Below are 23,425 nucleotides of genomic sequence, written 5' to 3'. Positions count from 1 at the left end.
GGATGAATCCTACTGACTTCGGTATTGCCCTGAATTCTCTGCTAGCGACACAATGAAGCTGACATTTTTGGTTTTGAGTGAAATATCTCAAAAACTGTTGGATAGATTACCATGAAATTTGACATTCATGATCCCCACAGAGTAAACTGTAATAACTTTGGTGATCCTCTGACTTTTTATCCATAATCAGTTTTATTTGTGTAGTACTTTGGTTTATGACCAAATACCTGCAAATCTAATGACAGTCACATCCCCATAAGAAAACCAAAAATGTCAACCTGGTGGTGGGGCTAAAGGTAAAATCTGGAGAGAATTCTCCATCCAATCGTTTTTGAGATGTTTCCATCTCCAAAGCCATGCTGGTACTATGGCTAAAATAGTTATTTATACAATATCTTATTGTATATTATATCCTTTATATGTTATCTTTGTTCAAAGATGTGCTAGCTGGGTTTTAGCATGGTGTGGTTACAAATCCATGTAGATGGAGCTTTGGTAAAATTATTTTTAGAGCAGGTGGGTCTAAATCCAGTAGAACATTTCTGCTTCTGACAGGTGGAGTGTCAGATGACTGATCTGTCAGCTAAAGACAGCTGAGAGAGAGCCCAGCAGACACAGACAGTGTGGTCCATTAGTTAAATGGATGAAGAAGTTGACATCAGAGACTGACTAACACTGGGGTGGTGAGGGAGTGAGGTTTTTGCTTAAGAGTCCTCAATCATCTGGGGAGACCAGGGTTGAGTAACAGAAAGGAGCACTAGAGTAACAAAGGTTACATGAAAAATTATCCATATCAGAAGATAATACAATGAGTTTACCATGAAGGGACTAAACTAACACCAAGAACCATGAGGTACTTGGAAGAGATTACCATAAAGATTGCCGAGGCCTAAGAGACCCCCAAAGAAATTACCATACAGTAAGAGCCACCACAAAGTATCAAGAGCTGTTCCAGGCTAATACCATAAAGTACCCATGAAGTATCCCAGAAGACCACAAAGTGAAATGAACTACCCCTAAGGACCATGACATATCCCAAAGAGATTACTGCAGAGTACAAAGACGTACTGCAAAGTATCATGAACTATTCCAGGAGTATGATGAAGTACCCCAAAACACTGTTGGTTGAAATCCCTGAAACATGACAGAAAACCAGGTTAAGCAAGTGGTTGGAGCACTAAAATAGAAAATCCAACACAAATGATTGCCCACAACTACCATGATATACCAGGAAATACATTGTGTTAACCATGAAGTACCAGGACATATCAAAAGCCATTAAGTATCATAAACTATGCCTGAGAACCATGATATACACTAAAGAGATTACTAAGAAGTACTACAAAGTATCTTGGACTATGCCAGAGAACCACAAATTAACCCAGAAGAGCACTGAGTAGTACGAACTACCTCTGAGGGTCCCCCAAAGAGATGAGAGTCTCAGGAAGTACAGTATCAAAAACTATCCCACAGTAACATGAAGTACACAAGAAACTTCAAATCACTGAATCATCTAGAAAGACCTGGGTTAAGCAAGTAATTGGAAAATAGCAAAGGTTATCAAGAAAATCAACCAAGTTCTGTAGACCATGAAGATCCCCAAAAAGATTACTAAAAAGTACCACAAACTATCCTAACAGCCCTGAAGTAGCCTAACCTAGAAAACCGCATAGCACATCATGGTACCCTGTAATATCTCAAAGAGATAGCTGGTATGAGCCCCAGTATACTACGAAGTACCTGGACGAACTGACACAGTGTACCCTGTAGTACCTCAGATAACTAAACCATGAAGTACCATGGAATACCTTTTTACCACACCCACACTTTATACACAAACTTAATTCAAATATCTTTTAGAGTTCAGCTGGAAGACTCCATGATGAAGCATTCTACCTCTGGGGATCCTTAGCAAGAACCAAAAATACTCTACATGTATGTGGTGACAATAAGCATTCCACCAATGAACAAAAACAAAACCAGTTCTCAACAGGAAATAATGTTTTTAATCATCACCTTCCACCAACAAATTCATGTAGATCCCCTTTAGCAGCGTGGACACAAACAAGTCCAACGGGACATAGCTATGTGGGTCTCACCTCTTCCCTTTACCCTCAAGCTCACCCCTCATCCATCTGTTGTTGACGTACTGACTCAGTGAAACATTAACTAAAAGTAACATTAGTGCATACATGAATGTTTTACAGATTGTATTTGTGTTTTCTGTTTGCTTGTAGCAGTGAGTCTCTGTCCACCCGAGCTGCTCCTGCAGGTTTCAATGTGCTGATGACACGCAGCACCAGGTGCATGATGGGAAATACCCGCTGGCTGAGTCACCCTGTATTTAGCCTGTCTTACCCTCACTCCCACTGCCATTCCTACAACAGCTGCTGCTCTTCTGTTCAGTGACACAGCAGACTGAACCAGTAACACCAATGAAACCAGTGAAAGTTTAGCATTTTATATTTCCACAGATTTACCTGAAGAGGGTGCCAACATGTATATCATTCACAATCATCTTTTACTGGAGCCAGAAAAAATCCTCTTTCGAGCAAGTACACAGCCTGGGTGTCAGGCAACACAAACACACCCGAACATTATTATCAAAAGCCTGAAGGCCTGGATACATCAGGACGTGGTACAGCAAAGTTAATCCTGTGGTAGAAACTTGGTGACGTAGTGACTACTCCCAAGACCAGTGTACAACTACTGTAGCACACACATCACATTATTCAAGCCAGCAAAAGAGCCTCTTTGTTTGGTTTTGAGTTTTTTGTGGTTGTGCAACTCTGCGGTCATTTCATGTCTCTTTGTTGTTGTTTTTTTCTTATGCCAGACAGTCCATGTATGAACACATATTTCAGTCTTGCCTTTTTTGTTGTTTTTTGGTGCACTACCCCACCTCAACTCTGCTATAATTTTTGCTGTGATAGTAGCAAAATAGTCAGGTCCAGTTTATGATCCAGAGGAGAGACTGACTCCTGCAGCAAGCCGAGAGATTTTATGGACTCCAATAAAATCCAAATGTGCCCAGCTGACTTCAGTTATATTTAGACTGTGATAAAACTGAGCGAGTGGCTGCCTCAGATCAGAGTCATCCAAGTTAAGACTGGAAGAAAAGTTGTATTTAAAAAAGTAATTAAAAAAAATCAGTCTATTTGGAGAAACAAGTTAAACCGATTCAATTAAAATCAGATGTGGAGGGTAAATTTTGTTCCAAAATAGATTATCAATAAACGTATGAGTAAAAATCATTTGCTCATAAGCCTTAAAGTCTAAACTAATTCCCTGGACAGAATAGATTAATTTGTTACTAATCTTAGGGAAAACCGAGACAGTGTTTAATTAGTATATTTCAAAATAATTGATTCCAATAAAAGGGAATTTAATTGGAGCACAGCGGTCACTGATTATGGAAAAATGTCAAATTTATTCTCTATTCAACCAGCATGAAGAATAACGTATCCAATCATACACAAACAATTCATATTAACTACGATTTCAATTGAGTTTTCCATCAATTTTTTGCAGGAAACATCCTGTGAAATTATTAGGAAAGTATATGGAACTTAGAGACTGTTTCACGAATCAGTAATAACGAGGATAAATCTGACTGATCTGAGTGTAGGCAGATTGTACTACAAAGGACCTGGAACCAGACTCAGACTGGTTCTGAGCAGAGTCTGGGTATTTATAGTGTGATGACAGACAACTGGCAGCAGTCCCCCCTGCTGGCCATACTGATGAATAACAACATCTGCTATAACAACGCCTCTTTGGTCTTAACTCAGGTCAGACGCTGCTCTGGAGCAGGTTAACTTCAGAGGATCAGATCAAAACCTCTCGACTACCGACCAATCAGATTAGACAGAACAGAGGGAGAGTTGACCACAATAAATAAATCCATAATGTAGATTATAGCTCCAGTTTTATTTGACAAAGATCCTTTAATGCCAGTTTCCATTCACAGTTTTGATGCTTTTACTCTTCTTCATCACTGCAGCTCTGAATAACATGAGGAGACCCCGTGACCAGAACTAGAAATAAAAACTAAACCCTCAGACTTTGATAAGAAAAACTAATCACTAATAACAGATCACTAATGTTGGTTTCAGTGAAGCACAAAGTGATCAGACTGAGTTGAACTGGGACAAATAACAGTCTTTTGCTAAACTATGAATCAAAACAACACCAGCAGAATTTATGATGATGTGTCAGGGACTTGCTGTACTATAACTCTGTGACCTGTGACCTGACCTGGTTGATGTCATCATTGAGCAGTCGGGTCAGCAGCTCTCTGCGGAGGTTCTCCTCACGTTGCGCTGCCTCACTCAGCCACGAGACACAGAGAGAGTCCAGAGAGAGAAGACGATGCTCCAGCTGCTCCAGTCTGAAACCTGCCCAACCCTGACAGAGGAAGAACAAGTATTCAGTATTAATACTACAACCATGTGAAAGTAGTTACTGTATCACAGTAAAAGTACCTCCTGTACTTACAGTATCACAGTAAAAGTAATTAATGTAATTGAAATATCACAGTAAAAGTACTTCCTGTTAGTGACAGTATCACAGTAAAAGTACTTCCTGTAATTACACTATCACAGTAAAAGTACTTCCTGATTCTCTGACATCATCAGATCATTGTTCCTGAGTCATTTTACTGTTGTGGCTGCTGCAGGTGGAGCTGCTATAACTACGTCATATATACTTAGATATTTTAGTCCACTGGTTCCCAACTTAGGGGTTGGGCCCCTCCAAAGGATCATCAAATAAATCTGAGGGGTCATCAGGTGATTCGTGGGAGAGGAAAGAAGAAGAAACAAAGTTCTGATTCACTGATCTGGATTCAGTTTCTGGACTTATGTTGAACATATGTTTTCTTAAGTAAAATCTTGAACTCTAAAGTAACTAGTAACTAAAACTGTTAGATAAATGCAGAGCAGTAAAATCTACAGGGGTAGAAGTATGAAGTATCATCAAAAGGAAATATCTAAGTTAAGTACAAGAGCTGTCCAGTACTTGAGTACATATACATGTTCAGGACTGTAATTGTGTGTTTGTGTATGTTTGTGTGTGTTCATACACTGTGGGTGACAGTGGTGCAGATGTCTGTCTTAAGTGCTGAAGCAGTTTTAAACAGACTCTGAATCTGCTGCTGTTCCTCTTTTTGTCGGTTCAACTCAGCCTCACTAGATCCATGTGAAGCAGTTGAACCAGTTAAAGGGTCTGCTGGGCCTGAGTGGAGCAGCGCCTCCATCTGGACACACAGAAAACAACATTACAGTAGAGTTAGTCACATTCAGATGTTCATTCCAACTGTGGCCATTCAGAACGACTCTAAACAAATCTGATCTTTAGAACCAGATCTCAGAAACCAGTAACTAACCCTAACCCTTCTTTCTACTCATTCATGTTCTTGATTTTGTGTGATGTTAAAAATGATCTATACTTGTAAAAAAAAAAATATGTTCCTTATTGGTGCATCATTGGAGAACAACCACCACTGACCTGTTTGACTGTGAGGTGGAAGCTGCTGGTCAGGTTCAGGATAGACTCGCTCTGCTGGATCTTGTCTTTCACTCTCTTCTGGAGCTTCAGGAGCTCTGACAGATCCTCCTCTGTCACTGTCCCTCCCTTTCCCTCCTTTACGTCCAGCCGGTCCTGAACTCCTCTCAGAGTCCCCCAGCTCTTCATCATGTGCTCCACCTCAGCATCGAGTTGCTGGACAAAAGAAGAGAGTTTATCATTTAGGAAGAAATGTCCTTACAAAAATACGTTGAGAGACCAAGCGAGTCAGTCATAAAAGTCCCAGCGGTCCCAACTGTAGCAGTGCCAGCAGTCCCGATTTTTCTCAAAATCTCACCTACAAGTAGGACGGAATCCAGAAGAACCAGTGATCCCAAAAATCCCAAGAGCCCCTGGAGTGAAAAAACTGTCACAGTCTCAGGAGTCCCAGAGCTAGCACTCCTAGAGTCCCCACAGTCCAGCCTCCCCAGTGGTATCAACAGTTTGAATGGTTCTAATAATCAAAGTAGATCCAGGAGACCCAATGGTTTAGTACCACAACCAATGGGACTTCCACAACTACCAGTAGTGCCTGCAGTTCAAAGGATCCATTGGTCCCAAAATGACCCAGTAGTCCTAGCAACCCAAAGTTACCAAAGTCCAACCTGCCCAAATGTCCCAATCAAGAAGTCAAAATGGTCCCAAGAGTTCCTGATTTCCCATAAGTAAAAACACATCAAGGAGTCTCAAAAGTCCCAGACATCTTACTAGTGCCACCAATCCAAAGGTCTCCCAGTGGTCTGAGGAGTTCCGGTCATCTAAAGTACAAAATGAGATCCAATAGTCACTGCAATCCTTGCATTCTGTAAGTCCCATTAGTCCCAGGAGTGTCAATTAATACCAACAATCATAGAAGCTAAAAATTTCAGTTCCCACAGTTCCCACAGTGCAAATGTTGCAATGGTCTAAAAGGTCCAGCAGTCGAAACACCCCAATGCTCCAAAAATTATAGTACTCTTAACAGTCCTCATAGTCCTCCATGTCTTGGCAGCTCAAATCACAAGACTCACACTAAAATGTGGTCTGGCCTGGCTGAAGCGCTCCATCAGCCTGGAGGTCTCAAGGTCTGAGCCCAGATCCAACAGAGTACAGGAGTCCAGCAGCTCAGAAACAGAGTTCAAGTCCTGTAGGGTCTGAAAACATATAGTGATCAAGTGCTGGAGTATTTGTATTTTAGAATAGTTTATCCATCTAATTAAGTACATTTTTTAATAAAACTCCACAACATTTACTTGGCAGCTATAGTTACATTGCAGTATAAGAGACCTCCTCTTGTAACATCTTGAGTAAATTCTGTGACACGGTGTAGTTTGTACCTTCAGCAGTCTTTCTTGGTACTTCCTGTAGTACTTCATGTCCTCCTGCTGCTGCTGGACCTGGATTTGATGGTGTCTCTGCAGCTCATTCACTTCCTGTTTGGTTCTGTTGAGTTGCTCGATTGTCTGCCGGACCACCAACACCATAGACTGCAGGTTTAACCCTGAACCTGACTCCTGACATAACACACACATGCATAACTTGTCATTTTCGTGCCATGTCATCAAATGTCAAATTTCATCTCATTTCTTTAAACAAAATAAAAATAGATAAAATAATTTCATTTAATCTAATCTCAAGTAATTTTATCTAACTTTATACCATGTCATGTCTCATGACATCCCATCTAATATTGTTACTCTTATCTAATTTCTAAATCTCATCCCCTCTTTCTCATTTCATCTCATTAAATGTTATGTCATCTAATGCCATGTCATGTCAAAACATGTCATCTCATGCCACCTCATTTAATCTCTGGCCATGTCACCTAATGTTATGTTATTTAATGGCCTAAAATCTCATCTCACATCACACCATCTTATCTGATGTGATCTGACCTAATTTCAACAATTCGATCTTAACCCCAATTCCTGGTGACCTCGTTACCATGGTAACAGTATTGACGTAGTTGTTTCCCAGTTCCTGAGCAATGTGGAGTCTCTGCAGTGTTTCCTGCCAGAAGGTGTGGACCTGCTTCTTCTTCAGTGGTGCCCTGGAGCTGGTGGTGGTCCTGATGTTACTACTAACTGCAACCTTCTCCTCCTGCCTTTGCTCCTCCCCCTCCTCCTCTGCCTCTGGTTTCCTCCTGTAGATCTCCCTCAGTTCCTCCATCTCCTCCTCCACCTGGAAAACATGAGCACCATCAGTTGGCAGCACAGGTACTTTCATCTTCATCATAGACTCCTTTGACAGACGCTAAATGTTACTGTAGAGTTCTCAGCAGGTCAGGTTAACCCTGCCATCGCCCCCTAAAGGCTACAAGTACAGCACAGTGAATTAAAAGACTTGCACAAACCAAACAACACATTGATGATTTAGCTTCTCTCTGTGCCTTTTTACTCTTGTTCTGCATATTTGTTAATACTACTGTACTCCTAATAAAATGTTGAATGCAGGACTTGGCATACACTGTGAGTTTGAGACAAAATCAAATCAAAGCACATTTAAAACAACTATAGTGACCAAAGTGCTGTACAATATAATACAAAGAAATAACATGACATGGTAACGATAGCATTTGAGATGACTAACTGTCCCAGAGTCAGAGACACACCGGGACCAGTTTGAAATGAAAACACAAAGGCTAAAAGTAAAAAATAAAACCTTATGGACATTCAAAAGCCTGAAGAAACATTGGGGCTGGGGTTTTCAGTTTAACCTTAAAAATGTCCATGGAGGGGAACAGAGATAAACTGTTCCAAAGCTTTGGGGCAGTTACAGCGAATCTCTTTCTCCCCTTAGCCAGGACCAAGGGACAGTGAGGTGCAGCTGGTCTGAGAGCCCGAGCGATCTGGGGATGGAGCCAGGGAAGAGAAGCTCAGAGATTCCTTGGCCGTGTAAAGCCTTAAAAACAAATTTTTATTTTAACCCAGAACTTGTGTCGGTTCTTGACTGGTAGCCAGTTCAGGGATGCAGACACAGGTGAAATGCTGTCTCTCTTCTGGCACCAGGTAACAGTCTGGCTGCAGCGTTCTGCACCAGCTGTAGACGAGACCAGGAGGACAGGCTAATGCCCAAATAGCAATAACACTAGCTGTTGCATCATCTGGACACACATTAAATATGAGTGCGTCAAAGCTTACCCAATTTGGCTCAATAAATCATCAAAACAAAGTTAAACTTATGTGTTATTGTTACTCTTTATTTTACTGTCGGGTATAAAGGGAACAGACACAAACTGCTGTTATTACTTTGAATTCTTGAACTCTTTGTTGCTGGCTGTTAATGATGTGTGTATTTCTTGCAGTGTTGAATGTCACCTGTTCTGTGTAAAACTAACAATAAATGTCTGACCACACTTAGGCTTGCTGTGGCAAACAGTGAGTTAGATAACCATGCAGAAATTACACTAGGTCAAAATGACCATATTTTGAACTAAATAGCAATGAAAAGAAGTAAGACTAACTCAGAACAACCCGTTAGTCCTGGGTGAAGTTGATACTGTACAGAATCAAAGAGACTCTAACCTGCTGTGCCATCTGGAGGAATGTGACGTAGGGTTGTAGCAGCTGCAGGTTTGAGTTGATCTTCCTGTTCAGACTCTGCAGCTCCTTCAGGACCAGATCGACTCGACCACCAAGTTCAGGACTCAGTGAACCAGCAGCAGGTGGACTGGAGCAGGCAGCTTTGGCTCTGGTCTGACTTCCTGTGCCACCTCTCTTCAGCTGCTCTGTCAGCGCCTTCAGGGGGGACAGCTGTCTGCTGGAACTGGTTCTGATGGTCCGATCCGTGTGAAGAGCTTTAATCTGATCCAGGACCTGCTTCAAGTGCTCTGCATCGTGACCTGCAGACTGGAGACAAGAAAAATGATGACTGCAGTGGAAACAGACACCAGGTGTGTCTGTGTCATCGAACTCCATCCTGAAAACAGCTCATTGAAGATGCAGTGTGCTTTCAGTTTTCTTACCAACATGATCTTTAGCCTCCACCCACCATAAACTGTGCAGCAAACAGAAATATAAACTCGCTGAAATGCACCTTGGGAGTCGTAGTTGTACCTGCTCATCTTTTGAACTGATAATTCAACCAGGAGAGTTTCATGTTACTGAGGCCTTAAAAGTGCCTCAACTGTCAGTGAGCAAACATCATGTAGGGAGAGGACAAGTGGAACTGTTAAAGCCCTGACAAAGTGAGAACCTTCACATACACTGCAGTGATACAGGTGAGTTCACAGGTGAGATGTCACCACAGTAACAGCAGCTTGTTGACTTTATCTGAGTCTATTTATTAGAGCGGCTGCACAAATTTTACTGCAGTTTCTTTACCAGGATGAAATGTTTAGTCAAAATAAATAATGTGTGTGTGTGTGTGTGTTTACCTCAGCCTGTGTGTGCAGCTGCAGGTGTGTGTTCAGAGTTTCTTTGGCTTCAAGGAGCTGCCGTCCTGCTTCAGAGCTCTTAGACAACACACTGCTGCCCTGCTGCACCCAGCTCCCCACCTGCAACACACACACACACACACACACACACACACACACACACACACACACACACACACACACACACACACACAGGTACTGAGTGTGTCATGTGGTTGAAGTCGAAGCTTCTTTCTTATTGTGACACCAAATTAGGAAGGAAAAAGAAAATGTCACCTTGTCAACGAGCTGTTCACATGACGATAGCAGCTGTTGCATCTGATTGGTCAGAAGGGTTTGGTGGGCCTGGTCTTCTCCACTTTGACTCTCCTTTCCCAGCATGCTCTCCACCTGCCCACTGTGGCCAAATGTGACCAAACAGTGAGATGATAAAATTCTGATGTTATAATTATTATCATTATTATTATTACTATGAACAGGTCGCTCATCATCCTTCACATCAAACCAGATCCAAGCACCTGCACACAACGTCATAGCTCTTTCTTTAACTTCACCTAACGCCGCTCTCTCCTTGTTTTTGTGAATGAAGGTGATTTTTGTGACATCACTGCACTGATGAGCCTGAACATCATGACCACTGGCCTCATGATGCTGCAGTTATTATCAGGTAATCAATCTTATTCTCTTCTTCTCTGTGGTGGTCACAGTGTTGTGGCTCATCTGTGAATAAAAGCCTCTGATCTAGATCACATGTTACGGGACAACTGTAAATCAGCCAAAAAAATATGACCTTGATGTTCACCTGTTTGGATGCTGTGAGTAGATAAGGTGAATTTAAAACTAATCTGGAGTCTTACTGAAACTAAATCTGGTAATGGATTCAGGATCAGAGTCAGTCATTGTTTGAAAAAAGAAAATTATAGTTTTGTTGGTGAGGTGAGAACATGGAGATCGTAGCAGTATCTGAACATTTTCCCACCTGGCAGTCGCAGGACGGTGCTTTCCGGTCTCTTCCTGTTTCCTGCTCAGTTCAGACAAACTGACGTCTTCAGGCTGAGAGAGAAACCACACGACGTTAGTTTCATCAACACAAATGACAGAAAATATTTCATGGCATAAAAAAACTAAAACTGAATAAAAATAATGACTATGACAAAAAAAAAATTATATTTTTCATCAAAAAGAAAAACTAAATGTGACGAATGAACTAATTACTGTTCTGCAAACATTTATTGAGCTGCTTGGTTCATAAATGAATCAGTTGTTGCTGACCTTGACACTCACAGTTTGGTATTTATCACAAATCTGAACAGATGTTAAGTAGTTTACATCAGAATAGTGGAGTCTGTGTCGTATCTTAAACTGAATTAAACAATGTGTGGAGTTGTTTGAAGTTGTGTGTATGTGCTGAAGCCCCTCTTTGCAGCTGTTTGAGTCTCACATTATCTGGAAAAGGAGAGGCAGGCAGCAGGTTTCTAGTATCCTCTGATTTGGATCCAGGCTTCAGAACTGATATGGTACCACACTGAAGGTCTATGGTGTCCTCTGATCTGGATCCAGGCTGCAGGTCTTTGTTTTCCTCTGATTTAGATTTAGGCTGCATGTCTGACCTGGATCCAGACTGAACAGCTGATTTAGATTCAGACTGCAGGTCTCTGTTTTCCTCTGACCTAGATCTAGACTTCAGATTGGATTTGGATTCAGGCTTTGCATCTGATCTGGATCCAGGCTGCAGGTTTATGGTCTTTTCTGAATTGGATCCAGGCTTCAGATCTAACCTGGATTCACACTTCTCCACATCTGATCTGGATCCCAACTGGATCTCCACAGTCTTCTCTGATCTGGATCCAGGTTGCAGGTCTTTGTTTTCCTCTGATTTAGATTTAGACTTAAGGTCTGATCTGGATTCAGGTTTTATATCTAATCTGGATCCTGACTGGAGGTTTCTGGTCTCTGATTTGAACTCAGACTTTGCATCAGATGTGGATCCAGGTTGCAGATCTCTGGTTTCTTCTGATTTGGAATCGGACTTCAGGTCTGATGTGGATCCAGCCTTCAAGTTTAATCTGAATCCAGACTGCAGATTCCTGATTTCCTCTAGTCTAGATCCATGCTTTGACTCTAATCTGAAACCAGGCTGCATGTCTGACCTGGATCCAGACTGGACAGCTGATTTAGATTCAGACTTCAGGTCTCTGTTTTCCTCTGATCTAGATCTAGACTTCAGATTGGATTTGGATTCAGGCTTTGCATCTGATCTGGATCCTGGCTGGAGGTTTCTGGTGTCTAATTTAGGTTCAGACTTCGAATCAGATGTGGATTCAGGCTGAAGATCTCTGGTTTCTCTTGACCTACATCCAAGCAACAGAACTGAAATGGATCCAGGCTTTGGCTCTAATCTGAGTCCAGCCTGCAGATCTGACCTGGATCCAGATTGAACATCTGATTTTGATTCATGTTGCAGGTCTGATCTGCTTTGTGATTTTGAATTTCTGGCGTCTTCTGGCATGAGACCAGGCTCCACATCTGTGGTTTGTTGTAATCTAAATCCAGACTTCATATCTAATTTGATTCCAGGCTTCAGATCCAATCTGGAATCAGGCTTTAGATCTGATTCTGATTCTGACTCAAAGATTCTGGTCTCTGATCTAGATCCAGGCCTCACATCTTCTCTGGATCCAGGCTGAAGGTGTCTGGTTTTCTCTGATCTCAACCCAGGCTTCACATCTAATTTGGATCCTGGCTTCAGATCTGACATGGATTCAGGATCTAGATCTGATCTGGATTCTGACTCAAAGTTTGTGGTCTCCTCTGCTCTGGTTCCAGACTGAAGGTCTCTGGTTTCTCCTGTTGTGGAATCTAACTGCAGGCCTGTGCTCTCTGCTGATGGGGATTCAGACAGCAGGTTCTCGGCCAGGATTTTGTAAACTGTGAGAGTCCAGTCCTGTGGTGAAGGGAGAGTGGAGAGAGTTTTGAGTTCTAATGGTTTTGGGGAACCCCTCTTCAGGTTCAAAGGGTTCATGAACTGGATTTTAGGATCTTTGTTTGGTCTCCTTGTTCAGTTTCAGTCAGCAGAATATTTTTAAATCCAGTCGTCAGAGACTGAAACTGAAGAGGATTTAGATTTAAAACCTGAGACCAGAACAGACTGAGGACTCTCACTGCTGTGAGTTACTGTGCTCTAATATTATCCATCCATCCATCCATCCATCCATCCATCCATCCATCCATCTATTCATTCAGCAGGCATCCATCAGTCATTCATCCATCATCCATCTTCTAGCTATCATCCATCCATTCATCCATCCATCCATCCATCCATCCTCTAGCTATCATCATCCATCCATCTATCATCCATCCATCCATCCATCCATCCATCCATCAGTCATCCATCAATCATCCATCCATCCATTCACTGGTCATTTATCCATCTCTCCATCCATGCATCTATCCATCCTTCTTTTAGCTATCATCCATCCATCCTGAGACCTAATATCTATAACATGTTAATACACAGTGTTTTACCCATAATGACCCAGTTGTGTTTAGTCAGGGCTACAATTCTGGTGCTGGTGGAAAAGTTTGACACTTGGGTCTCGGTGAATTTGTGGCTGTAACCTGTGTATTTGTATTTCTTACCCTAACCTCCTGGACTGAGCCTCAGACTAACTGCCAGACAAACATTTCAATCTATAATTTTATCTATAGTTTCCAATAATCCAATCCTCATAAATAACTCTGTCTTGTTGACACAAAATACTAAAATAAAGATAAAAAACTAGTCAAAATGTTGGGCCCCTGGGAGCCACCTGCAGCTGTCACAGTGAACCTGCTCACTGCTATATCAGTCTCTTACATCAGAGCCGGCTGTTCTGGGCTCTTGGTGTTTCTTGTGGACCATGATGCCATTCTCCGCCTGTTGGAGCTGCAGCCTGATATCCTTGTCCACCCTCCTCCTTCGATCCTGCAGTGTCTCCACCAGCTCCTCCAGCCTCAATGCCACCCCCCTGCTGCCCTGGTAACTCTGGGGAGAGAAGCAGCAACATGAGACGTTAAACCACTGGACTTCATGAAAAATTAGATTCTTCACTGTTTAACCAGTTAAAGAGCCTCACTGAGATTCAAGGTTTCCCTTCATACATAAAAAGCAGTGAGATAACATACATAAACAAAAATGTAAATTTTGAAAACTGCTTCAATTTCCAATGTAAAACTTTGACACTGTCACCTCCCCCTCCTCATCCTCCTCATCCTGCAGTACTCCCCCTCTCCTCTGGAGGGCCTCGGTCCTCTGCAGCTTTCTGAGGTTCTGCAGCAGAATGTTGCTGCTGGTTAAAACCTGTAGGGATTTTCCCAGAAGATCTGCAATGAAAACACAAAGAAACAGTGACTTTATATTCTAAAAAGTGTTGAACTGATTCATAAAATAAAATTACTCTGTCAACCAGAACCCTCCACCTCCAATAAACCAATTCAAACTTACTGCAGCCCTACAACTATACTTCATCAGTTTAAAACAGTTAAATTGAGTCTGAACACTTTTACCTCTCCTCATGGAGTCATATTTGATCTGCACTTCAGTCAGCCTGTCGTCTGGTCTGATCTGGAGACCCTCAACCCTGTCAATACTGTCAGCAAACTACAGACAGACAGACAGACAGAGACAGGATCAATGTAGGTATTACCAAAGCTAGTCTAATCAATGTTGACAACCTGTATCTACAACCTGATACTGTGTTGAGCAGCAGCAGATCTGATGTATTAAGGATTTGATATTGATTGTTGTGACACAGTGAAATAACAGCTGGAACAATCTGATTCTTCACAAACTATTTGATCCAGATCCTGGAGCTTCTGATCCACAACTCTGAGCTCAATGAGTGCCACATATTGATCTGCGGTGTGTGTTGCTGCGATTAGTGAGCTGCAGAGTGATATGTATTTACTAACAAACAATCTTTGGTAAAGTCCAGTCAGTAGCTAAGAGAGAGCTCATTACCCAACAAACTGAAGCTTCTCATTAATTAACATTAATTATCCACAGCTGATATAAACTACCACCTGCAGGCTCTCCACAGAACCCCACCCCCACCCTCTGTGTCAGTAGAGTTGTATCTTGGTCCATGTTATGGTATTTGAGCATTAAAATAGAAGCAGGGAGCTCATTGTTGCACGGTTTTAGATGGAGGCTGCAGCAGGTGACCGTGGTCAGGCAGCACATGTTGCTAATAAAATGGCAACTACTCAATGAACGCGGCTTTACTGAGACACGCCATTGAACCAGCAAATAGACTGCACTGCCTGAGGAATGTCAGAGCTGAGACAACTGTCCTTCAAATCACAGAGGACAGACAGGAAGGAGGTCAGGGGTCAGAGGTCTCTACAGACTGACAATAGATCAACATGTCTCCATGTGAGTGTCACATTACACTGAGCTTTAGTTAGAACAACACAGTCTCCATTCAGTCCGACAGGAGACAGTAACTCTTCATATTTCAGCTTTAATAAACAGTTATGAGCTGCCGCTGTTCTGACAAACCTGCTGTGGAGATGTCATTTTTATAGAGGTGAATTAAAAATGGCAGAGCTGTCGACACTTCCTACCTCCAGAGCTCGGCTGTAAAAGTCTGAGGCCAGCATCAGGACTTCTTGTCGTCTCTCGAGCAGGCGGAGGAGCAGCGACCATCCCTCGCTCAGAGACACCCCCATGGCCTTGTACACTTCCTCCTCTTCCTCCTTTTTCTTGTTCCTCTTCTGCTCCATCATCCCTTCATCCCTCCTTTTCCTCCTCTGTTCTGTCTGTCGGCCATTTTCCACCGCTGCCAGCACTTCGCTCTCGTGTTGCTGGGGTGACAAAAAAAGATGGAGGATAACACCACAAATCACATACATTATATTAAACTATTTGACACTCCAAAACTCTGCTAATTTGAAGCTCATGCTAAGCTAACATATTTGATTGTCATCTAGCTAACAAATGGCAGTTAGCCAACATTCATTAGAATAAGTGTAGAGTTTAGCAGCAAGCTAACGACTATAAATAATCACAAACACATGAATAAGTTGTATTTTAAGTTTTATTGTCTTCGTGGCTCAAACTCACTCACACCCCCCCAGTGGCTGAACTGATCAGAGATCAGATCAGCTGCTGCTTGTATTTGATCGTGTGTATTTTCATGTCTGTACCTTGAGTTTGTCCATCAGCTGCTGCTGCTCCTGGATCAGTCTCTGGTTTTCTTCCTGGTTCGATCCAATCTCACAGAGGCCAGGATGGACCTGGACCAGCTGGAGGTGGACCAGAGACCCACTCTGAACGCACAAACACACAAACACATGAGTCGACAACAGTCACTTGTCAATACTGACCTGCAGCATTGACAAATGGCTTTCTGAATTTAGCGAATGATGAGACAAGAGCTGAGTGCACACAGTCTCACACAGTTTCACAATTTACAGCAAATCCAGGCCAAAAACATGACAAAATAATATTTTATTCATTTACTTGCTATGATAATAAAAATTCATGTCATAACAGGATAATTTTGTTATGACCTTTTCTTGTTTCTCTGTTACAACAACATGTAACAACAGATATCTTTCTAAATCAAACTTCTTGTTATAACAAGAAAAGTCTGTTCGACTGTTAAATTATGTCAAAACGAAAGAAAAAATGATTAGTTTAAGTATGGGTCATGTTTTATTTGATGCTTGAGACATTGTTCATTCTGAGCAGGAACACTGGAGCCTGTCTCAGGACGACAGGTGGTTTCACCTGGACACGTCACCAGTTTGATGAAGGCTGACACAGACACACAACACATCGCTTTCACTGTGCATCACTTTGATCCTGGTCTGACACAAGTGGACACACTTCAGGTGTTCACTGTTAAACAGAACCTGTTCGTACATGATATAAACTCAGCCTCTGGGCTTCGGAGCTTTTCACACATTCTCATCCTCATCTTCATCAAACATCCAGCTAACTGAAAGCATTATGACAAAGCCGTTTACAGCTTCTATAATGATTTGTTAAATAGATACATACTGTATGAGGTAACAGCAACTTTATCAAATAACATCAATAGATCATCGACTAATAATAATCAATCTCATCAACCTGGTTAGAGTCAGTTAAAATGTTAGTTTTGTCTCATTTTGTTCGGGTTTGTTTTTGTTCCCCACACAGAGACATGGTGAATGCTGGAGGTCAACATGAGCGGCATGTATCTCTGCACACACACGTGTGTGTGTGTGTGTGTGTGTGTGTGTGTGTGTGTGTGTGTGAGTGTGTGTGTGTGTGTGTGTGTGTGTGTGAGTGTGTGTGTGTGTGTGTGTGTGTGTGTGTGTGTGTGTGTGTGTGTGAGTGTGTGTGTGAGTGTGTGAGTGTGTGTGTGTGTGTGTGTGAGTGTGTGTGTGTGAGTGTGTGTTGCAGCATTCCTCAGGATGATACAGTATCTCTGGAATGTCAACTAAAAAGGACACAATGTGACGTGTGCCAAGATACACACACATTCAAACACTTTAAAAACACTGTCAACAGTTCCCAAATCTATGATCCCACATACATATACACATATGAACACGTTTAAATACACTCACCTTCAAAACAGTGACAGGCATTCGCTGTTACACACACACACCCACACACACACACACACACACACACACACACACACACACACACAAACTGCTTCTCTTTACAGCAGCATCAGTAAATAGTCTGTGCTATAAGAGGAAACAGCACATGGACAGAACAGTGACTGACTGCCTCCAGACGAAGAATCAAAGCTAACAGGCTACGAGCTAAATAAGTATTAATAAAACTAAACCACAATAAACTCTAAGCTAACAGTCAGCTCTCTGAAACTGAAGCTAAAGTCAAAACTAACGTTGTCACGGAAAGCTAACAGTCTGAAAATCAGGCTAATGCTGATTAGCAGTTCACTACAATGAAACTAATAGTTCTGTTACATCACAGGTAACTGTCCAATATCTAGCTAATAGGTTGCTAACTATTTAAAAGCGATTTAAGGTCAAAGCTCATGACAGCTCACTCAGCTAAAACACTAAAGATCTCTAACACTCATCAGCTGAAGGTGTTGAAAGGAGAGAATCTATTTTTAACAGCTGACAAGAACCTTAAGGTTCAAAATTAGATATTAAGTAGAAACAAGATATACTCCTCCTCTACATTAATGTTTGAGTTGGGTTTTGAACTAGTCATAGTGCAGTGCCTGTTCAAAATATAAATGTCAAGAAAATCAGGATAGACAGACACAATGACATTTATAGACAGATTAATATGAAATCTCTTGAACATTTATTTTCAAACCTCCTCTTGTGATTTGATCTCAAACAGCTGGCTTATTCTAAAAAATAATTTCTGTTTAACAGCCTGTTGGCAAAATATTTTACATCCAGTATGTAGACTCAAATGTGAACATGATCTAACTTTTGTTATAAGTCTCTCAAACATTCATATTACCAGAACATCTTTACTGTCACGTCCTCAGTTACATTTCTGAATTAAATTGTGTCAAGTATTTAGGGATTAAGGCTAAAGTTAGCTTTAAGTCACAGTTTAGCTAGTTTCTAACTTTACCCTGAAGTTACAGTGTAGCTAACTATTAGTTAGTTAAGCTACAGTTGAGCTAACTGATGTTAGCTAGCTGATAGCGCACCCTTTCCTTTCCAGTGCTAGTTTGTCATGTCATAACCATATAAAATGTCATCTGATAACACTGGTGCTCAGTCACGAGCAGTGAGACAATGGAGCATTAGTTGTGAAGAGTATGTCATACGGCTTATTTGCTTATTTTTCATTTAATGATCACGAAGACACAGTAAAAGTAACCACATATGATTTTAGTATGATTTTAAATATAATGTTAATATGATTTTAATCTGATTCTAATATGATTGTAACATATGCTTTTAATGAATACATATGAGTTCATGCATAATTTAACCCAATTATAATATGAATGTATTTCACCAGACTCTGGGCTGCAGGACTAGAGATACGTTTTCATATCAATACAGAGTTTATCATTTCATTTTAATAGTCTTTTGTGTGGCTGTGGTGGTTTTATGAGTCTTTACCATTTTGATGTTAGTCTTTTAAGAGGCATCCCCTTTGTTTTCACACAGGAATAGTGAGTTTTCTCGGTCATTGAATAATGAAATTCAATGGGTGACGTACCCTGAGGACAGAGACGACGATCTGTGATTGGCCGGCCTGGATGGCGATAGTGCTGAGGGTGGTGAAAGACCGAGGAAGCTTCATGTTCCCTCCTCCTCCTCCTCCCATCATCTTTCCCACCTCCTGTCCTCCACATGTCCCTGTCTCTTCAGTCTCTCCGGGCATCATCAGTAAAGACTGAACCATGATCCTGTTGTTGCTGAGAAAAGAAAAATGTCTGTCTTTGTCTCCTACTCAAAGCTCCAGTCCTCTTCCTCCAGTTTCCCACATTATCCTCCTCTTATTTCTTTTGTATTCATTGTATGATCCGGCATCGGTGGACATGTGTGTTGGTGTGGATCCGTCCTCCAGCTGTAAGTTTCCTCTTCTTTAAACACTGAATCTGCAGCAGAACACAGACAAAACATTGTCATCACAGAATCATCTTCACATTTTAATCTACCCTGAAGCTGCAGGTATCAGACATCACACACACAGGAACCAGCCTTTATTAAGGCACTTTAAATAGAACTAAACTGTTTATTAACGGTTAATAATCATGGATCATTTTTGTCAGAAGGTAAGTGATCATATTTACAACCTGAAAAATCTAAAACTTTACTAAAGGTCATTGTTTGTAAATCAATTATACTTTTCTGTAACGTTACACTTCAATAAAATGGTTTAAATGGTCGACATTCATAATGAGAATGAAAACAGTGATGAATATTCAAGAAAAGAAGCAAATTGAAAGTCAGAGTAGATGAGATGAGAAATAATGGAAATCAAAATAAAAAAACATTAAAAAAATTATTAATAATCAACTAAAATTTTCTGTCAAATAACTAAATAAAGCCAAACAACACTGAGATTAACATTTAGTAGTTTTATGTGTGTGTCTAATGCAGAAAACTGAAATTATAGTTAAGCAGAAAACACACCATAAACAATATTAAAACCAGTTTACTTTGTTTAATATTCATTTATTTTCATTAATCATGTTTTAATATATGAATATTTTCTTTCTGCAGGCTTCACTTTAGCATATTAACAGAATTGGTTTATAACAAACTGTAATGTGAATATAATCAGGTATAGAAACATGTGTATTAATGTTTGTATTTATGTATTTATTCTACATATTTAACATTATTCCAGCTTTACTATGTGTTTTACTATGTTGTCGTTCATCATCTATTTATATGGCCGCCTCCTCACCATCACCGAGCTGTTAACAAACACATTGATAAACACTGACCACAGCTTAGTTACAGTCTGTTATAAACCAGTTATTACATGTTCATACAGCTGAGTCAGAGAACGCACCGTGAAGATCAGAGACGTACCTGAGCCACGGTTCCCTCCTTCTGCTGCTGCGACTGTGGAGCCTCTGAAGAGTGTGAGAGGAAATACAGCTGACAGAGGAGGTAAAAATATCACACAGCTGAGTGACAGAGAGACACCAGCCCTCCATAGACAAACTCTCTCTCTCTCTCTCTGACTGATACACTGTTTAATTATATCAGCACATGAAGAGGAACCAAATGAAGACATGAAAATCAAACCCTTAATTACACAGTAACCACAACTACACAAATTAAATAAAGATGACACTATCATAAGTGATATTCTGTATTTGATCTAAACCTCTTGTTTAGTATTGTGTGTGTGTGTCTGATGTATCTAACTCCTCTGAGCTCCACTGCTTCCACAAACTATTAAAACTAATAAAACTATTCAAACGCATCAACGAGTCACTGTTGAGCTGGGTGACATGTTCATTCATCCCCATGAACACACACTGTAGCTTATTCAGACTCAGTCACACACACTGTCCTGCTGCCACAAATGTGATAAAAAACAAAGGGATAGATGTGTGTGTGTCTGGGTGGTTCAGCAGAGAGGCTCCGAGCCTCACCCAGAGCCTCCCTTCTGATTGGCTGTCTGTTGTTTTGTTTTTTTTGAGTGACACAGGGCCAGGCCAACCCCAGGTAACAGACTGCAGTCTGTTACTGTAGATTGGTAAAACTCAGCCATAATGTCGAGGGTCTGTGCTCCACCTCCAGGAAGTGGATCTCATCCCTCAACTGTGAGTAAACAAGTTTACAGTCCACACACTGACACAATAAGAGCTGGTTTTCAGTGACTCATAAAACAATATGATAAGTAAACGAGCAGTTGGTCACTCCCACCATCTGAGGAGAGAGGAGCAAACTCAGAGAACTTGGGTATGACAGGTGACCACTGACTGTTACTGAGGTAACATAACCTCTAAAAAATACAGAAATCAATTAGTTTATTAAAACAAAATTAACTACTTTGATAATCGATTAAACTTCCCATATTTTACATTTTTCCAGTGTTTTATTTGAAGTGTTGATATCCGGAAGAAGATATATTTGTGTTTTAAAAAACAAAAACCATCTCAGTGTAGTTTTACATCTCCTCTCTCAGGCTTCTCTCTGGAGCTCTAGTAACAACAGGTCAGCCAATCAGAAGAGAGGATCTGAGCCTCTCTTCACAAAGTTGCAGAAGTCCTGACGGCTGGTTTTAAGGCTCAGTTTCTGAATACAGGCTGTGTGCATTTCTCTGTGGACTGAGGCTTTGATACTTTCACAGTATTAATATAGAACCTAGACCTGCTGTATAATCACAAACACATGGACATCTACCTTTAGACTGGATGGAGCTTTAAAAATAAAACACTGTTTTCCAGACACCTGACAACAGTGATGGGACACGTTTAGAAAATGTCAATATCTAGCTGACATGTACCTGCAGAGAATTGTGAGGCCATTACAAAGAGGGAGACATACATAGGCTGGATTTAAGACATTTATTGATCCACGATAACTAAGCAGATAGGAAATGACTAAAAGCAGCGTGGAGTGTGAATATCAGTGACATCTGTTCTTGTTGCACTCTCCAGCTGTTCCTGCACCTGTTTTAGTGTTACTAATTCAAAACTGTTCAACATATATTGAGAAAGTTTCTAATATTAAATAAATATTTTTTTTAATTTCAAATTTTACCTGCCCTAGTCTGGATTAGTTAGACTGAGGTGCTGTGAAAATGAAGAACACATCAAGAACAGTTTATAACTGGTGGATCAGGACAGGAAGTGATTATTAGAAGAATGGCTGTTTCATATTTGAAATTATGTTATAAAAACATTATGTAGCCTAAAATGGTAGTAGGTGTCCGGCTATGAGACCATCTTCAAGGTCAAACAATTTAAATGAAATATATTATGCCCTCAACACAAATTAGAAGCATTTTTGGCCCTAAACAGAGAGTTCACTGTGGCAGACAAGCTGACCACAGTGACTGACCTGAGAAACAGACTGAGTGAGCACAGTCTGGCAATAGATAAGAGCAGACACAGGCAGAGCTGCTAACACAGAGAGGACAGGCTGTGCTGTCTCTGTGATGAGGGAGCTGTGGAGACAGAACAACATTTCCTGACACAGTTTAAAAAATATAAAAATATGAGAGAGGAATTTTTCCCAGAATTTGAAAAAATAAGAAATTTAACAGACAGGGAGAAACAACGGATCATTCTGGGAGAAAAGAAAGAATGTGCAGTGTTGGCTGCTAAACATGTCACTTCCTGTCACAACAGAAGACAGCTAGATATAGAAATGTAGAAAACAAATGTGATCACCACTAAGTGTCCTCATCTCTATTATCTGATAAACGCATGCATACATTTATATCTTTATGTATATGTGTATTAATGCGTATGTGTATGTATATATAATTCATTGCTTTTTTGTTTCCTTTTTCCTTTTCTTTACTTCATTACATATATAATTACATTTTATTTTATTATATTATTAATGAGTATGTATGGATGTATGTATGTGTATATATAAATATATACACTGAACAATTGTAAGTGTGCTTTGGCAGCACATTCAAATGTCATGCCAGTAAAGCCTGTTGAATTGAATTGAATTGAAATAACCCTAACCCTAACCTTGATTACTACACATCACAATATGATTAAGATTATTAAACTTGAGGGTTATTTTCAACACTCACAATACATGTTTAATAAGGCAGCTTGCAGTAACTGGTTATCCTTTTGTTGATTCAGTTGTGTTTTTATAGACATGTCTGTTGGTTTTGTAGCATATTCTACAGGCTTTTTATTCTACAGTCAGTCAGTCATTTAGTAGGTTGTTTCAGACTCTTTAGGTTCAGTTAATGTGGAAAAATAGAACCTTGTGCTGAAATAAAAATGTACTTTTGAAGTATTTAACTCAAGTAAAAATTTGACAGAACAACTTTCATTTTTTTTAAGTAATATTTGACCTGGAGTA

At 40.6% G+C, this 23,425-nt stretch overlaps 1 protein-coding gene across 3 annotated transcripts in view; it reads right to left on the bottom strand.

The window, feature by feature from the left end:
- ccdc141 (coiled-coil domain containing 141) overlaps nt 1-20,941 on the bottom strand; it is a 33,724-nt gene extending 12,783 nt beyond the window's left edge. Inside the window, exons 1-18 of one of the 3 annotated variants that reach the window (XM_071472700.1) lie at nt 20,447-20,941; nt 19,122-19,503; nt 16,106-16,228; nt 15,524-15,763; nt 14,465-14,558; nt 14,148-14,281; nt 13,776-13,943; nt 11,361-12,863; nt 10,899-10,972; nt 10,196-10,316; nt 9,920-10,039; nt 9,069-9,392; nt 7,489-7,725; nt 6,882-7,058; nt 6,576-6,698; nt 5,509-5,721; nt 5,084-5,257; nt 4,258-4,407 (exon numbers count right to left, since the gene is read on the bottom strand). In XM_071472700.1, coding sequence (XP_071328801.1) covers nt 4,258-4,407; nt 5,084-5,257; nt 5,509-5,721; nt 6,576-6,698; nt 6,882-7,058; nt 7,489-7,725; nt 9,069-9,392; nt 9,920-10,039; nt 10,196-10,316; nt 10,899-10,972; nt 11,361-12,863; nt 13,776-13,943; nt 14,148-14,281; nt 14,465-14,558; nt 15,524-15,763; nt 16,106-16,228; nt 19,122-19,307 — 4,161 coding nt within the window. In that variant the 5' untranslated portion in view covers nt 19,308-19,503; nt 20,447-20,941. The remainder of the gene's footprint in view (nt 1-4,257; nt 4,408-5,083; nt 5,258-5,508; nt 5,722-6,575; nt 6,699-6,881; nt 7,059-7,488; nt 7,726-9,068; nt 9,393-9,919; nt 10,040-10,195; nt 10,317-10,898; nt 10,973-11,360; nt 12,864-13,775; nt 13,944-14,147; nt 14,282-14,464; nt 14,559-15,523; nt 15,764-16,105; nt 16,229-19,121; nt 19,504-20,446) is intronic. The other 2 variants (XM_071472701.1, XM_071472702.1) reach the window with 2 other exon arrangements.
- Nucleotides 20,942-23,425: the final 2,484 nt, after the last annotated feature.

The sequence above is a fragment of the Trachinotus anak genome, unplaced genomic scaffold (assembly GCF_046630095.1).
Source record: "Trachinotus anak isolate AG129_WGS33_773 ecotype Australia unplaced genomic scaffold, CSIRO_AGI_Tana_v1 ptg000039l, whole genome shotgun sequence".
Classification (NCBI taxonomy): domain Eukaryota; kingdom Metazoa; phylum Chordata; class Actinopteri; order Carangiformes; family Carangidae; genus Trachinotus; species Trachinotus anak.
This window is presented reverse-complemented; position numbering and strand designations above follow the sequence as displayed.